This window comes from Coregonus lavaretus, assembly GCF_964263955.1.
Source record: "Coregonus lavaretus genome assembly, chromosome: 28".
Lineage (NCBI taxonomy): Eukaryota > Metazoa > Chordata > Actinopteri > Salmoniformes > Salmonidae > Coregonus > Coregonus lavaretus.
Genome location: NC_140015.1, coordinates 30092219 through 30110264, shown reverse-complemented (window position 1 = coordinate 30110264; position 18046 = coordinate 30092219). Strand labels below are relative to the sequence as shown.

Below are 18046 nucleotides of genomic sequence, written 5' to 3'. Positions count from 1 at the left end.
TGCATGGCCTCTAAAGGCACATTTAAAGGTGTCCCATACAATAAGGGGATTTGCTGTACCTATGTTATGTCGGAAAAAAACTGTTATAAATTCCTCTGTCCTAGTTAAAAACAAGTTATCATCCAATAGGCTTTGATTACATTTCCAATATCCTCGCCCACGTGGAAATCCAGTAAGAGTAATTTCTGTTAATTAATATCATCACCCCTTTTGAGTTTCTTTGCCCATGGGAGAAGTATATTTCGCCCCCCCTTTCCTTTTTCCACGCAACTTAATCTAGAATTGTTGAATGAGTTTCCTGTAAACAATAGATATTATATTCCTTCTCTTGGAGCCATGTAAATATTGTTCTTCTTTTGTTATTATCTGCTAAGCCATTACAATTATAACTGGCTATACTTATTTCACCACATACCATAATGGGATACAAGTTTCAAATGTATTTATCATTATATATGTTTGTAAATTTACCAATAAAAAATACCATAGCGATTGACTGTCCATATAGCTGTACCATGATATTTGCATTGCTACTAAGTAACCCTCCAATTGTTCTCCACTAATTCCCCCGCTTAAGCCCCTCCCCATCTCAAGTTGGGCCGTCATCCCAGTGATCAGCATACTACCCCTGTCCCCCCGAATACCTTACCCTTAACCCTAACCTTAACCCAGAAACCTAACCTTAACCCTAACCTTAAACCTAACCCTAACCTTAACCCAAAAACCTAACCTTAACCCTAACCTTAAACCTAAGCCTAGCTCCTAACCCTAAAACTAACCCTAGCTCCTAACCCTAACCCTTAACGTAATTCTAACCCTAACACTAATTCTAACCTTAATCCTAAACCACCTAGAAATGGAATTTGACCTCGTAGGGACTAACAAAATGTCCCCAGTTGGTCAAATGTTTGTTTGTTTACTATTCTTATGCGGACTTCTGGTACCCACAAGAATAGTTAAACACGTCCACACACACACACACACACACACACACACACACACACACACACACACACACACACACACACACACACACACACACACACACACACACACCTGTGCTCGGTCTGAATTGTGAACTCCATTTGCAGTGCAGGCTGAGAAGGCCATGAGCTGTCCTCTACATATATTAGAGTGGTGTGATAGGACTGGGGATGTCAGTCATGTAGAGAAGTGTCACAGATCATTAAGACTGTTCATTACTCATCAGGCCAGACAGAAGATGTGTCCTGGGATCTCTGACTGATGACCAGTATTATCCAGAGGGCTGACTACAAGTTCCTCAAGTCAGGGATGAAGCCTGATAGGAAAACCAATGGGCTGAGAGATTGTCTGATGTTCTGTCTCTCTCTGTCTCTGTTTCAGTGTCTCCCTCATACACTCTCTCTCTGTTTTTCTGTCTTTCTATAACTCTCTCTCTTTCTCTCTTTCTCTCTTTCTCTCAAACCCACTATGTCTCTCTCAGGCCTGAGTAACATCATCGGCATCATTGTCTACATCTCCAGCAACGCCGGCGACCCCAGTGACAAGCGCGACGAGGACAAGAAGAACACCTACAACTATGGCTGGTCCTTCTACTTCGGAGCCCTGTCCTTCATCATGGCTGAGACAGTGGCCGTCCTGGCCGTCAACATCTACATCGAGAAGAACAAGGAGGTCCGCTTCCACGCTCGCCGTGACTTTATCCGCTCAATGTCCTCCTCCTCGCCCTACTCACGCATACCCAGTTACCGCTTCCGCCGGCGGACGTCCCACTCCAGCTCGCGCTCCTCTGACGCTTCGCGGGAAAACTCGCCGGCGAGGCTGAAGGGTGTGACCTCGGCGACGGGGCCGTTGGGAGAATTGACCATGTACACGTTGACCCGAGAGGGGGGTCTGAAAGGGGGCGTGACGGAGAACGCATACAGCCCCGAGCACGGCTCAGGCGATTTTCTGCAGGTGCATAACTGCTTCCCCAATGACCTGAAGGACGGGGTCAACCGGCGGACCACACCCGTGTGAGAGGAGCTTTAGACGGGCCGGTGGAGTGAGGAGGCCCCCCTGACGTGAAGGGTCATGGATGGAGGTGGGCCTTTGGGGATGGAGGGCCCCATGGTAGCCCGTCACACCGGAGAATCAGAGTCAGAGTCATTGGTTCTAGAGAAAGACGGAGCCAGTGAAAAGACGGAGCCCCTCCTCAGTGAAAAACAACATGAGGACGATTACTAAGGACATGGACAGACATATAAGGTTTGAAAATGTTGCCCTTGACATGGTTTCACTAGACAGAAAGAGCACTTGGTTCTTTCATGGCATTCCTTTGAGCTTTTAGACAGCATCGCTACAGACTACAGTCACCGTCATTGTTTGTGTCGTACACTACATACATTTACATTACATTTACGTCATTTAGCAGACGCTCTTATCCAGAGCGACTTACATTATTATTATTTTTTTTATTTCATACCCCCTGTGGGAATCGAACCCACAACCCTGGCGTTGCAAACACCATGCTCTATCAACTGAGCTACATCCCTGCAGGCCATTCCCTCCCCTACCCTGGACGACGCTGGGCCAATTGCGCGCCGCCCCATGGGTCTCCCGGTCACGGCCGGCTACGACAGAGCCTGGATTCGAACCAGGATCTCTAGTGGCACAGCTAGCACTGCGATGCAGTGCCTTAGACCACTGCGCCACTCAAGAGACAAGAACATACAAGAAAACCATTCTCTTTAAAATGTGTCCTTGAACCGCTTAAAAGAGAAGAGAGTGGAATGTTCTCTCGTTTATGTATTTTGATTGCTAATGTGTGTGGGGAAATTGTTGAGTGAATTCTTCAATGTACAACATTTCACACTATTTTACCTGCTTTAAGAATCAAACGTAGCTAAACTGAATGTATTGTCCAACCTGAAGCCCTCTGTCAGCTTTGCATGCTACTGTATAGCCTACTTGAGTAGAGCTCTGTGACTTTGTGTTATCTGTTTGTAGCTACTGTTGTCCAGCCTTACTCTGTGTCACTGTCAGTTTTATAGAGAAAAAAAAATCAAGGCTTGAGTTCTCATCAAAGCCATTCATTTGTATCTGGGAAAAACTAAAGGGACATGACTGACCAGCGAACCCATGTTAAACTTAATTGGTTGTGGTTAAGGTCAGGGTTAAGGTCAGGGTTAAGGTGCCAGTCACAATGTAAAATCAAATCAAATAAAATTGTATTGGCCACATGCGCCGACTACAACAGGTGCAGACATTACAGTGAAATGCTTACTTACAGCCCTTAACCAACAGTGCATTTATTTTTAATAAAAAAATAAAATAAAACAACAACAAAAAAGTGTTGAGAAAAAAAGAGCAGAAGTAAAATAAAATAACAGTAGGGAGGCTATATACAGTGGGGAAAAAAAGTATTTAGTCAGCCACCAATTGTGCAAGTTCTCCCACTTAAAAAGATGAGAGAGGCCTGTAATTTTCATCATAGGTACACGTCAACTATGACAGACAAAAATAGAAAAAAAAATCCAGTAAATCACATTGTAGGATTTTTAATGAATTTATTGGCATATGATGGTGGAAAATAAGTATTTGGTCAATAACAAAAGTTTCTCAATACTTTGTTATATACCCTTTGTTGGCAATGACACAGGTCAAACGTTTTCTGTAAGTCTTCACAAGGTTTTCACACACTGTTGCTGGTATTTTGGCCCATTCCTCCATGCAGATCTCCTCTAGAGCAGTGATGTTTTGGGGCTGTCGCTGGGCAACACAGACTTTCAACTCCCTCCAAATATTTTCTATGGGGTTGAGATCTGGAGACTGGCTAGGCCACTCCAGGACCTTGAAATGCTTCTTACGAAGCCACTCCTTCGTTGCCCGGGCGGTGTGTTTGGGATCATTGTCATGCTGAAAGACCCAGCCACGTTTCATCTTCAATGCCCTTGCTGATGGAAGGAGGGTTTCACTCAAAATCTCACGATACATGGCCCCATTCATTCTTTCCTTTACACGGATCAGTCGTCCTGGTCCCTTTGCAGAAAAACAGCCCCAAAGCATGATGTTTCCAACCCCATGCTTCACAGTAGGTATGGTGTTCTTTGGATGCAACTCAGCATTCTTTGTCCTCCAAACATGACGAGTTGAGTTTTTACCAAAAAGTTATATTTTGGTTTCATCTGACCATATGACATTCTCCCAATCCTCTTCTGGATCATCCAAATGCACTTCAGACGGGCCTGGACATGTACTGGCTTAAGCAGGGGGACACGTCTCGCACTGCAGGATTTGAGTCCATGGCGGCGTAGTGTGTTACTGATGGTTGGCTTTGTTACTTTGGTCCCAGCTCTCAGCAGGTCATTCACTAGGTCCCCCCGTGTGGTTCTGGGATTTTTGCTCACCGTTCTTGTGATCATTTTGACCCCACGGGGTGAGATCTTGCATGGAGCCCCAGATCGAGGGAGATTATCAGTGGTCTTGTATGTCTTCCATTTCCTAATAATTGCTCCCACAGTTGATTTCTTCAAACCTAGCTGCTTACCTGTTGCAGATTCAGTCTTCCCAGCCTGGTGCAGGTCTACAATTTTGTTTTTGGTGTCCTTTGACAGCTCTTTGGTCTTGGCCATTGTGAAGTTTGGAGTGTGACTGTTTGAGGTAGTGGACAGGTGTCTTTTATACTGATAACAAGTTCAAACAGGTGCCATTAATACAGGTAACGAGTGGAGGACAGAGGAGCCTCTTAAAGAAGAAGTTACAGGTCTGTGAGAGCCAGAAATCTTGCTTGTTTGTAGGTGACCAAATACTTATTTTCCACCATAATTTGCAAATAAATTCATTAAAAATCCTACAATGGGATTTTCTGGATTTTTTTTCTCAATTTGTCTGTCATAGTTGACGTGTACCTATGATGAAAATTACAGGCCTCTCTCATCTTTTTAAGTGGGAGAACTTGCACAATTGGTGGCTGACTAAATACTTTTTTGCCCCACTGTATACAGGGGGGGGGGGGGTACCGGTGCAGAGTCAATGTGCGGGGGCACCGGCTAGTTGAGATAGTTGAAGTAATATGTACATGTGGGTAGAGTTAAAGTGACTATGCATAAACAATTAACAGAGTAGCAGCAGCGTAAAAAGATGGGGTGGGGGGTGGGGGTGGGGGGAAGTGCAAATAGTCCGGGTAGCCATGATTAGCTGTTCAGGAGTCTTATGGCTTGGGGGTAGAAGCTGTTGAGAAGTCTTTTGGACCTAGACTTGGCACTCCGGTACTGCTTGCCGTGCGGTAGCAGAGAGAACAGTCTATCACTAGGGTGGCTGGAGTCTTTGACAATTTTGAGGGCCTTCCTCTGACACCGCCTGGTATAGAGGTCCTGGATGGCAGGAAGCTTGGCCCCAGTGATGTACTGGGCCGTACGCACTACCCTCTGTAGTGCCTTGCGGTCGGAGGCCAAGCAGTTGCCATACCAGGCGGTGATGCAACCAGTCAGGATGCTCTCGATGGTGCAGCTGTAGAATTTTTTGAGGATCTGAGGACCCATGCCAAATCTTTTCAGTCTCCTGAGGGGGAATAGGCTTTGTCGTGCCCTCTTCACGACTGTCTTGGTGTGTTTGGACCATGTTAGTTCGTTGGTGATGTGGACACCAAGGAACTTGAAGCTCTCAACCTGTTCCACTACAGCCCCGTCGATGAGAATGGGGGGGTGCTCAGTCCTCTTTTTTTTCCTGTAGTCCACAATCATCTCCTTTGTCTTGGTCACGTTGAGGGAGAGGTTGTTATCCTGGCACCACACGGTCTCTGACCTCCTCCCTATAGGCTGTCTCATCGTTGTCGGTGATCAGGCCTACCACTGCAAACTTAATGATGGTGTTGGAGTCGTGCCTGGCCATGCAGTCATGGGTGAACAGGGAGTACAGGAGGGGACTGAGCACGCACCCCTGAGGGGCCCTCGTGTTGAGGATCAGTGTGGCAGATGTGTTGTTACCTACCCTTACCACCTGGAGGTGGCCCGTCAAGAAGTCCAGGATCCAGTTGCAGAGGGAGGTGTTTAGTCCCAGGATCCTTAGCTTAGTGATGAGCTTTGAGGGCACTATTTCCCTTTGTTTTTCTGCAACCATAGCCATTTAATTCTAGACACTGTTATTAAAATGTTTTTCAATAACACATCCAAACGACTGCTAATTTCCCGATTTAAGAAGGTGTTGTTGTACAATTTCAAGTTTAAAAGAGAAATAGCACCCTTGAATGTGCATACACTGAGTGTACAAAACATTAAGAACACCTGCTCTTTCCATGGCATACACTGACCAGGTGAATCCAGGTGAAGGCTATGATCCCTTATTGATGTCACCTGTTAAATCCACTTCAATCAGTGTAGATGAAGGAGAGGAGACAGTTTAAAGAAGGATTTTTAAGCCTTGAGACAATTGAGACATGGATTGTGTATGTGTGCCATTCAGAGGGTGAATGGGCAAGACAAAACATTTAAGTGCCTATGAACAACACATGATAGCAGGTGCCAGGCGCACCGGTTTGTGTCAAGTACTGCAATGCTGCTGGGCTTTTCATGCTCAACAGTTTCCCGTGTGTATCAAGAATGGTCCACCACCCAAAGGACATCCAGCCAACTTGACACAACTGTGAGAAGCATTGGAGTCAACATGGGCCAGCATCCATGTGGGACGCTTTCAACACCTTGTAGAGTCCATGCCCCGACAAATTGAGGCTGTTCTGAGGTCAAAATGGGGGGTGCAACTCAATATTAGGAAGATGTTACTAATGTTTGGTATACTCAGTGTATGTTTAATGTTTTTTTAAATTGATACTGGATGGATGACATGTAATCCATAACTGCTAAGTCAAACAAGCTGTCTTAAAACTTATCTCTGATACCCTTCATCCTATAGCAATCTCAATTCATCCCCATCTCATGTCATCTCTGCGTCAAAGGTCATTCCTACTGCTCAGTCCCCATAGAGTCCAGTCCAATATTGCCGACCTGATGAGGTCCATGGAACATCTATGGACATTCTGCAATCTTCATTTATTTCTATGTCAGTCCCCTTCCTTCAGTGTTCTAATCTAAAACCCTACTAAGATATGACATTGTGTGTGCACTGGTCACAGGAAAAGAGCAGCTAACAAAAGCCGACTCGCCCAGGAATTGAGAGAGTACAGGACTTAATTCAGCTCTTCAATAGACAGGCCGGTGGTTGGATAAGGATCGAAGACAGACAGAGAATGAAGTGGCTGAAAGGCTACCTGTCTGTCTGCTTTCTGCCTGGGTGGATGTTTTCTAGGTCTCCACCCTCCAGTGCAGAACAGAGAAGTCGATATGAAGGTTGGCAAAACAAAGTGAGCCATCTCTCGAGAGGCCTTGCGTCCATCCACATCCGTAACCTGGAGCTCCAGTCCTCCATGGCATCCTTGTCCTCCAAACTTTTCTTTCATTTTGGTTTCTTACTCATCTGTTACAGTTGGAAATAAACGTGTGGTGGTTTGAAATGTGAAAATGTATATACAAAAGTCAAGCCAACACAAACCGTGTACAGAGTATTGCTGAATTCAAATCACATCTTTTAATAGAACTACAGTTGAAGTCGGAAGTTTACATAAACCTTAGCAAAATACATTTAAACTCAGTTTTTCACAATTCCTGACATTTAATCCTAGTAAAAATTCCCTGTCTTAGGTCAGTTAGGATCACCACTTTATTTTAAGAATGTGAAATGTCAGAATAATAGTAGAGAGAATGATTTCTTTCAGCTTTTATTTCTTTCATCACATTCCCAGTGGTTCAGAAGTTTACATACACTCAATTAGTATTTGGTAGCATTGCCTTTAAATTGTTTAACTTGAGTAGCCTTCCACAATCTTCCCACAATAAGTTGGGTGAATTTTGGCCCATTCCTCCTGACAGAGCTGTTGTAACTGAGTCAGATTGTAGGCCTCCTTGCTCGCACATGCTTTTTCAGTTCTGCCCACACATTTTCTATAGAATTGAGGTCAGGGCTTTGTGATGGCCACTCCAATACCTTGACTTTGTTGTCCTTAAGTCATTTTGCCACAACTTTGGAAGTATGCTTGGGGTCATTGTCCATTTGGAAGACCCATTTGCAACCAAGCTTTAACTTCCTGACTGATTTCTTGAGATGTTGCTTCAATATATCCACATAATTTTCCTTCCTCATGATGCCATTTATTTTGTGAAGTGCACCAGTCCCTCCTGCAGCAAAGCACCCCCACAGCATGATGCTGCCACCCCCGTGCTTCACGGTTGGGATTGTGTTCTTCGGCTTGCAAGCGTACCCCTTTTTCCTCCAAACATAACGATGGTCATTATGGCCAAACAGTTCTATTTTTGTTTCATCAGACCAAAGGACATTTCTCCAAAAAGTACGATCTTTGTCCCCATGTGCAGTTGCAAACCGTAGTCTGGCTTTTTTATGGCGGTTTTGGAGCAGTGGCTTCTTCCTTGCTGAGTGGCCATTCAGGTTATGTCGATATAGGACTCGTTTTACTGTGGATATAGATACTTTTGTACCTGTTTCCTCCAGCATCTTCACAAGGTCCTTTGCTGTTTTTCTGGGATTGATTTGCACTTTTCGCACCAAAGTATGTTCATCTCTAGGAGACAGAACGCGTCTCCTTCCTGAGCGGTATGAAGGCTGCGTTGTCCCATGGTGTTTATACTTGCGTACTATTGTTTGTACAGATGAACGTGGTACCTTCAGGCGTTTGGAAATTGCTCCCAAGGATGAACCAGACTTGTGGAGGTCTTTTATTTTCTGAGGTCTTGGCTGATTTCTTTTGAATTTCCCATGATGTCCAGCAAAGAGGCACTGAGTTTGAAGGTAGGCCTTGAAATACATCCACAGGTACATCTCCAATTGACTCAAATGATGTCAATTAGCCTATCAGAAGCTTCTAAAGCCATGCCATCATTTTCTGGAATTTTCCAAGCTGTTTAAATGCACAGTTAATTTAGTGAATGTAAACTTCTGACCCACTGGAATTGTGATACAGTGAATTATAATTGAAATAATCTGTCTGTAAACAATTGTTGGAAAAATGACGTGTCATGCACAAAGTAGATATCCTAACCGACTTGCCAAAATGATAGTTTGTTAAAAAGAAATTTGTGGAGTGGTTGAAAAACGAGTTTTAATGACTTCAACTGTATATATATCAAACAAGATGCTTTGTTGCATCGGTCATGCTTTTTACTCATGGAGGTGGATACCATTGTTCCTGTCTGTGATACCATTTTATACACTGAAAATACATCCCTAATCCCTTCTGTAGAGTGATGACTGTAGAGGGAGAGGAACACACATTTTGTAGGACTCTGTGCTCAACAGCTATAATGTGCTTTCAATGTTTTAAACAGGACTACTATTGCGCCTTGCTGTTATAACAATAAAACACACACACATGCACGGAACGAACACACACACACACATACACACTCACACACACACACCATTATGATTTTACTCTTCTCCTCTCCTACCTCTGAGGAACTACCTGCTTATTCTCATTACATCGCTGTTTGCTGATATTGCTGTTCCCTATATTTCTTTCAGTCTCCATCCAACAGTCAACATAAAGTTGTTAATATGAATGTGAATAAATGAAATCAGGGGTATGGGACAACTTCTTGTTCTCTGTTCTTTGGCTTGTGTATATTTTGTCTGTCATTCTATTTTGTGTCTGATTCCCTTCAACTTCCCTTTTGTTTATTCTCTTTCAAGGAAGACAAGCGTAAAACGTATCACATCTCAAATCCAATGCATAGACATAATAGCACATAAAAAGAGTCAGTATTCATGTCTTCATTCTCTGTCAAGGGTTGCTATGGTAGGTGTGGTGTGGAATCAGGCGCAGGAGGCAGAAGTAAAGTCCAACAAAAATGCTTTAGTAGAATTCACAATGAATATCCACAACCAGCCCGGAGGCGAGAAAAGCGCGCACAGGCGTATACAAACGGGCGCAGTAAATAAGTGCGTAATCTACTCCTAAACAACAAACAAGGAGGAAAGCACAACAATAGCGCACCAAAATACAAGTAGCGCAGCAACACGACATGGAACAATTACACACAACACCTAACTAACAACAAGGAAACTAAATAGGGTGCTAATTAAGACATAACACAAAACAGGTGTGACAAACAGACAAAACCAATCAAACAAGAAACATAGAGCGGTGGCAGCTAGTACTCCGGAGACGACGACCGCCGAAACCTGCCCCAACAAGGAGGAGGGGCCGCCTCGGCCGAAACCGTGACATTCTCAATGTTTTTCTTATTGGTTTCAACAGAAGCTGCAATTCATGTTAAGCCTCATTCTCTTTTACATCAACAGATGAACTGTACAATGTCAGGAAAACAAGCAATAATCTTAACTGAGAAAGCAATGTAGGTTTTAAACAGGCTTTTTACATTTTATTTGAGAGCTGAACCTTTGTAAAAGCTCTAATCAGATCAAATGATTTTCTTTGTTTCAGATGACGTATCATTGTACATTTCTGGGGAATGATCAGTAATATACAGTAAATATTAACATAAAATAGTGCATTGTGAAGCCTGTATGCCTATCATATATTCTGCTCAAATCAAAAATGCAACTTCTCTGGTTTGATTGCACTCCATTTAACAATCTACAATTCAGGTTGCTCTGAGATCTAGTGCTCTCTACCTTGTAGTCAACCCTACACCACTGGTTCTTCTGGACTTCAGTGACTTTGAATATCTCATAGGGCGGAATTAAAAGCTCACTCTCATTTGCATAGGCAGAGTAATATGTGAAGTTAGCCCCGAAACATATGTTGATCTCAAAGCAGGAAGCGTTACCAAAAGTGTGGAAGGTTTTGAGTTGAGAGCATGAGGTGAAATAACCAAAATGGATCTCTTTGTCAACAACGTTCTGATCAAAAGACTAGTCAGTTCTACGGTAGGTGGTCCTACATGTTGCTTGAGTTAGTTTAAGGATGCGAATGGCATCCGTCAGATAGAAGTGCAAAGAATGGTACTGGAATGTTATTCCATACAGTGATTTGCCAATTATAAACGCTTTGTTGAAGTCAAAGTAGAAGAATTCTGATTTTGGCTTGGTTTTGGGTTTGTTATTTCTGTACAAATATATACAGTGGGGAAAAAAAGTATTTAGTCAGCCACCAATTGTGCAAGTTCTCCCACTTAAAAAGATGAGAGAGGCCTGTAATTTTCATCATAGGTACACGTCAACTATGACAGACAAATTGAGGAAAAAAAATCCAGAAAATCACATTGTAGGATTTTTTATGAATTTATTTGCAAATTATGGTGGAAAATAAGTATTTGGTCACCTACAAACAAGCAAGATTTCTGGCTCTCACAGACCTGTAACTTCTTCTTTAAGAGCCTCCTCTGTCCTCCACTCGTTACCTGTATTAATGGCACCTGTTTGAACTTGTTATAAGTATAAAAGACACCTGTCCACAACCTCAAACAGTCACACTCCAAACTCCACTATGGCCAAGACCAAAGAGCTGTCAAAGGACACCAGAAACAAAATTATAGACCTGCACCAGGCTGGGAAGATTAAATCTGCAATAGGTAAGCAGCTTGGTTTGAAGAAATCAACTGTGGGAGCAATTATTAGGAAATGGAAGACATACAAGACCACTGATAATCTCCCTCGATCTGGGGCTCCACGCAAGATCTCACCCCGTGGGGTCAAAATGATCACAAGAACGGTGAGCAAAAATCCTAGAACCACACAGGGGGACCTAGTGAATGACCTGCAGAGAGCTGGGACCAAAGTAACAAAGCCTACCATCAGTAACACACTACGCCGCCAGGGACTCAAATCCTGCAGTGCCAGACGTGTCCCCCTGCTTAAGCCAGTACATGTCCAGGCCCGTCTGAAGTTTGCTAGAGTGCATTTGGATGATCCAGAAGAGGATTGGGAGAATGTCATATGGTCAGATGAAACCAAAATATAACTTTTTGGTAAAAACTCAACTCGTCGTGTTTGGAGGACAAAGAATGCTGAGGTGCATCCAAAGAACACCATACCTACTGTGAAGCATGGGGGTGGAAACATCATGCTTTGGGGCTGTTTTTCTGCAAAGGGACCAGGACGACTGATCCGTGTAAAGGAATGAATGAATGGGGCCATGTATCGTGAGATTCTGAGTGAAAACCTCCTTCCATCAGCAAGGGCATTGAATATGAAATGTGGCTGGGTCTTTCAGCATGACAATGATCCCAAACACACCGCCCGGGCAACGAAAGAGTGGCTTCGTAAGAAGCATTTCAAGGTCCTGGAGTGGCCTAGCCAGTCTCCAGATCTCAACCCCATAGAAAATCTTTGGAGGGAGTTGAAAGTCCGTGTTGCCCAGCGACAGCCCCAAAACATCACTGCTCTAGAGGAGATCTGCATGGAGGAATGGGCCAAAATACCAGCAACAGTGTGTGAAAACCTTGTGAAGACTTACAGAAAACGTTTGACCTGTGTCATTGCCAACAAAGGGTATATAACAAAGTATTGAGAAACTTTTGTTATTGACCAAATACTTATTTTCCACCATAATTTGCTAAAAAATTCATTAAAAATCCTACAATGTGGTTTTCTGGATTATTTTTTCTCATTTTGTCTGTCATAGTTGACTTGTACTTATGATGAAAATTACAGGCCTCTCTCATCTTTTTAAGTGGGAGAACTTGCACAATTGGTGGCTGACTAAATACTTTTTTCCCCCACTGTAGCAATGGAATGCACTCTGTCCAGACCATGTCTATGTGGCTTTGCTTTTTGTTCGGCTATCTTCCAGGCTTCATTAAACTTTGAGTTTTTTTTTTTCTCATGCTGGAGATAGTTGTCCGCCTTATTGTGCATTTCCTTTGTGCAACCATCATATTTGTCATGCTTTATTTTCTTCTGTTTTTCTTTATTGCTTTCAATACAAGCAGCAGTGCACATGCTAACAAAATGTCCATCAATCACACTGCTTTCAATACAAGCAGCAGTGCACATGCTAACAAAATGTCCATCAATCACACTGCTTTCAATACAAGCAGCAGTGCACATGCTAACAAAATGTCCATCAATCACACTGCTTTCAATACAAGCAGCAGTGCACATGCTAACAAAATGTCCATCAATCTCACTGCTTTCAATACAAGCAGCAGTGCACATGCTAACAAAATGTCAATCAATCACACTGCTTTCAATACAAGCAGCAGTGCACATGCTAACAAAATGTCCATCAATCACACTGCTTTCAATACAAGCAGCAGTGCACATGCTAACATCATGTCCATCAATCACACTGCCAGGGGAAAAATAATCAATCCAAGAAAAGAATGCAGGTATAACATTTTTAACAGGATAGATGTAATGCAGCTGATAGATTCCACAATAAAGACATGTCTGCTCTTTACAATATATGTCTACCTGAAGGATCCGTAACTGAACACGACACGGTACTGTGCTCCTAAAAGGATCTGAAGTGCCCCCTTTAACTCTACTTCATATGATTGTTGGGTTCTAACTTGAATTATAAACTGGGTGGTTCAAGCCCAGAATGCTGATTGGCTGACAGCCGTGGTATATCAGACCGTATACCATGGGTATGACAAAACGTTTATTTTTATGTTGGTAACCAGTTTATAATAGCAATAAGGCACCTCAGGGGTTTTTTGGTATATTGGCCATATACCACACCCCCTTGGGCCTTATTGCTTAAATATACTTCTTCTTGTCACCATATTAGAACTTATTGTTTATGTTACATCTACAATAAATAAACATGTTAGGGGTCAATTAAGGGTGAAGAGGAACTTTGTGAATGGAAAGTTACAGTGAGAGAAAAGGGGAACCAAATATAAGACCCAGGTCTGCTGAGTAAGGTGAACAGGAGGTTACTGATAAGCATCATGGAGAAGTGACCAGAGAAAGAGCAACTGCTACCAGACTGCTCGACCGCGAAGACAACAGCACAACAGTTAGACAATATTGGGCAACAGATAAGAAGTTGTACCCCTACTCTCGTCCTGACATATAACTGGTTGTTTGATCATGTGCAGAGTGTGCTTGCAGCTGAGGCACCCAGTGGATTGAAAACACTTTTTCTAGTATTTTTACACGGTTTGTTCAGAACCTAGCACTGTCATTTTAGAGGGAAATATGACTCACTTTAGCCTCTGCTCTGAGACTCAGCAATGTTAACAGAGGTAGATCGATATACCTGTTTTTAATTAATGGCACTTATCTTAGATCAAAATGTTAAAATGCAGTCACCCTGGTCTACAGACAGGAACTAACAGAGAGAGTGGTTCCATTTGTTTCAACCTCCACCAATCAACTGAATGGTTTCAGATCAGTCACCCACTGGGCACAGACGTCAGTTCAAAGTTTTAATTTACATTTTAACTAATGTGAATTCAATGTGAAATCAACAAAATATTTCAAAATGTCATTGGATTTAGGTTAAAAGTTGGGTGAAAAAAACATGAAATTCCTTACTTTGATGGCTTTTTGCAAATTCAATCAGTTTTCCACATTGATTCAACGTCATCACATTTTTTAAAAAATGATGTGGAAACTACGTTGATTCAACCAGTTTTTGCTCAGTGGGCAGTGTCACGCGGAGGAAAGTGATGCTGTGATTGGACTCACTCAATCAACATACCAACCACATTGGACCAATCAATCCACATACCAACCACATTGGACCAATCAATCCACATACCAAACACATTGGACCAATCAATCAATTGAACCATTTCCCCTCCTGTCCTTCTTCCCTCCCTTGCTCTATAAAACCATTAATACAATAACAGAGTAGTGGAATGAGAGGAGAGGTTGAAGAATGAGAGAAGTCACAGGCTGTAGATGGAGACAGAGGCAGTGGGTTTAGGTGACCCCAGTTGTGACGACAGTCCTCCCTCTGAAACTAGCCAATCACCAGAGGCTGAAAAAGCAGCGTGTTGAATGACCATCTTCTGTTGGGAGGCCATTCATACCACATGCAATCTAAAAAAAAATATGTTCTCTCTCTTTTTCTGTCTCTTTTTTTGTCATCATGCATCAAACTGTAGGAAGCCTTTATATTGGCACATCATTTTGTCATTTTGTAATTGACCTTTCACAATAGAACGAGACATTCATGAGGTGTAATGTGGTCTTTGAAATGCCTATTCATGCATAACGTGAAGGATCTGTGCATCAAATCTATAGCCCATCAGTCAACTAAAAATTCTTTATTTGGAGAAATATTACAGTTCCATTATTCCAGTGGAAAAATACTATTATCTAAGATTCTAATCAACCTTTAACTGTTATAAAACGGTAAATGCAGATAGAAGTAGAAACTGTATGAACACGATAGTGTATTGACACTCACTACAAAGAAGACATATTCCTCACTGTCTAGTTCACATTTACTGTGATTGTAGAATGTAATTTTTAATAAAGAGGCATCAGCGCAATTGATCTAGCAGGGGAAATTATCCTTGGATATGAATATCTCATGCCAGACTACAAAGGCGATGCGAGCCCTTGAACATTTACATTTAATTGAGTTGTTTTTTATGATATTGCTCTCATTAACTGCCAGCCCTCATGATTGCATATTTGCACCTCATAATGTTCCTGTTTTGAATTGTGTTCTGATCCATGGTCGAAGCTATCACAACGTTAGCATAACAACAGGCACATTAATGTAAACTAGCACTAATGCTAACAGCTTCTTGATTCATTGTGTGATAGCTAAGTATTAACATGACCCTCATAGAAATGGCCTTGGGGCCTGGCTAATCTAATTTAGCTTGAGTAATGTTGCCTGTCATTAGCAAAGGAATACAATCTTTCCCTCAGAAGGACTTAAAATTATGATCTGCGCTGGGTAAAATTAGCCACCAATTAAGGCTGTTTTTCAAAAGAAAAAAATTATAACACAGAAACGATTAAGGGAGAACATTAAGGAGATACAGTATTAAAATAAACTTGCCTTGGAGCTCACTGAGTAACACTCACAGGTGAGAGACAGAGACAGTCGGTCTCCTGCCGTACGGTGTTGAGCCTATTCACTGTTTCTCATCCTTCACAGGTTGACAGAGGTTCTGTGGTGGGATGATGTTGATCATAATCGCCAGGGATGCTGGGGACATGTGTTGTCGCTGTTGGCTGTCACCAGGTGGATGGTGTTTGATTCTGCACTGGCACAGATAGGAGGTTAGCTGGGGAGACAGGCGGCACGGAAATACACCATTATTACATACATAGTGAGGTCTCCCAACGTACATGTCCTCAGAGAGAGAAAGAGAGAGAGGGGGAGGGAGAGAGGGAGGGAGAGGGAAATTGCAAATCATTCTCTTAAGAAGGGTGGGAGGAGGGTTGGGGTTGGGTTGAGAAAGAGAAAGAGGTTTCACAGAGAATTAATCCAGGTGAACAAAAGTGCTAATGAACACAAAGGTCTTGATTCAACCCCATGGGCCTTAGTTTGTCTTCCAGGGCTGCTGATTACTGTCCCTCTGCTGGTTCAGTACGCCTCTGATTGTGTTTCTGAAGAGCGCGTCATTTCTATCAGAGTGCATTCTGTTTCTGTAAGTGCGAAACTTTATGATTCTCTGGTGCTTTTTAAGCACACACACACACAATTGCACACACACACACAATTGCACGCACACACACACACGCACACACACTGCAGAGTGTTTTTCCTCTTTTGTCACGTCGTCGCCCTCCATTTACTGTGTTAAAACCACAGGCTGTGAGAGACTTGTCACTGCCCAAAGTGGGGCACAGTGGTTTATAAAAAGCCCAGACATCCGTATCCTCATGACTTACACAGTGAAATACAGTATGAAAGGTTGAATTAAAGTGTCTATAACAATGATTATACTGTTTCACACATTCTCTCTGATTCTGTGTCATCCCAAACACACACCCTCTGAACCCACACACCCTTTGAACCCACACACACTCTCTGAACCCAAACACACCCCACACACACCCAACCTCACACACACCCCACACACACTCTCTCAGCACCATGTTGGATGAGAAGAAGACCAAGGTGAAGATCACGTTCTTCGTCATCCTGGTGGGCATCTCCTGCATGCTGGCTGCCGTGGTGTGGACCGTACTGAGCCCGCCGTTCGACAAGATCAGTGTCACCTGCAAGACGGCCCACTTTGGCCTCTGGAAGCTCTGCATGAAGACCATCTTCATGGTGGAGGAAGATTATATCGCACATTCTCTCTGATTCTGTTTCATTCATTGTCCAAAAAAGCAACTTTTTTCATTATTTAATCTGAGAATTCATTCCATTTATATTCCAGTATAGTAGAAATGGTGGAATTAATAGCATCTTCAAGCAGCTATACATATAGAATACTATACACTTACAACACAACCACTGAAATAATGTGAGACACCTGTTGCTAGACAATTACATGCCTTTTCAAGGATTATACACATTCATCTGCAAAATAGATGTACTTGGATAACAAAGGATTTATACCGTACCACTAGGCTCAGTAGGTTAAATAAAATCCTTTCATGATTCCTTCACTGTCAACTATTAAGGTGTAAAGATATCTTATCTTCATATCTTTAGTCCTCTGTAGTCCTCTGTTAGATTTAAATATATCCTTATTTTTCCCGAATTTGGATTGGGTGCAGCCCCCCCCCCCCCGTGTCTCAGGCCCCTCAGTGATTGGTGGAGAAATAGATCAGCTCGTGATGAAGGAAGTCTCCCATGAGCCCCTTACATGGAGCCAGAGAGCACAAAGACACTTTCTGATAGGTAGAAATAACACAGGGAATCTATTAAAAAGAACATGTTATAAATATTAATATTTCATTAAAAGGGTATATAGAATAACAATATCCATAGAATGTGTGCAGTATTTACTTTGTCTTAGATTTTCGTCTTTTCCACCTCTGAATCTTCAATGTCGTATGAAAGCTTTAACCAGGTCGAGCCCTCAACCTTTCTCATTCGATCGTACCCCATCACAGCACCTAACCCCTGACCCCAAGTATCTCAGACTGGTCAAAGTGGGGACGGTTTTGGTAAATATTTCACATC

The 18046-nt window shown here is 42.7% G+C and overlaps 1 protein-coding gene across 1 annotated transcript in view; it reads left to right on the top strand.

Annotated features, from left to right (window-relative positions):
- LOC311103747 (voltage-dependent calcium channel gamma-4 subunit-like) overlaps positions 1-2001 on the top strand; it is a gene marked incomplete at both ends in the record, with an annotated part of 46862 nt that extends 44861 nt beyond the window's left edge. The window contains one exon of the mRNA XM_084145389.1: positions 1466-2001. Coding sequence (XP_084001515.1) covers positions 1466-2001 — 536 coding nt within the window. The remainder of the gene's footprint in view (positions 1-1465) is intronic.
- Between the last annotated feature and the right edge of the window lie 16045 nt (positions 2002-18046).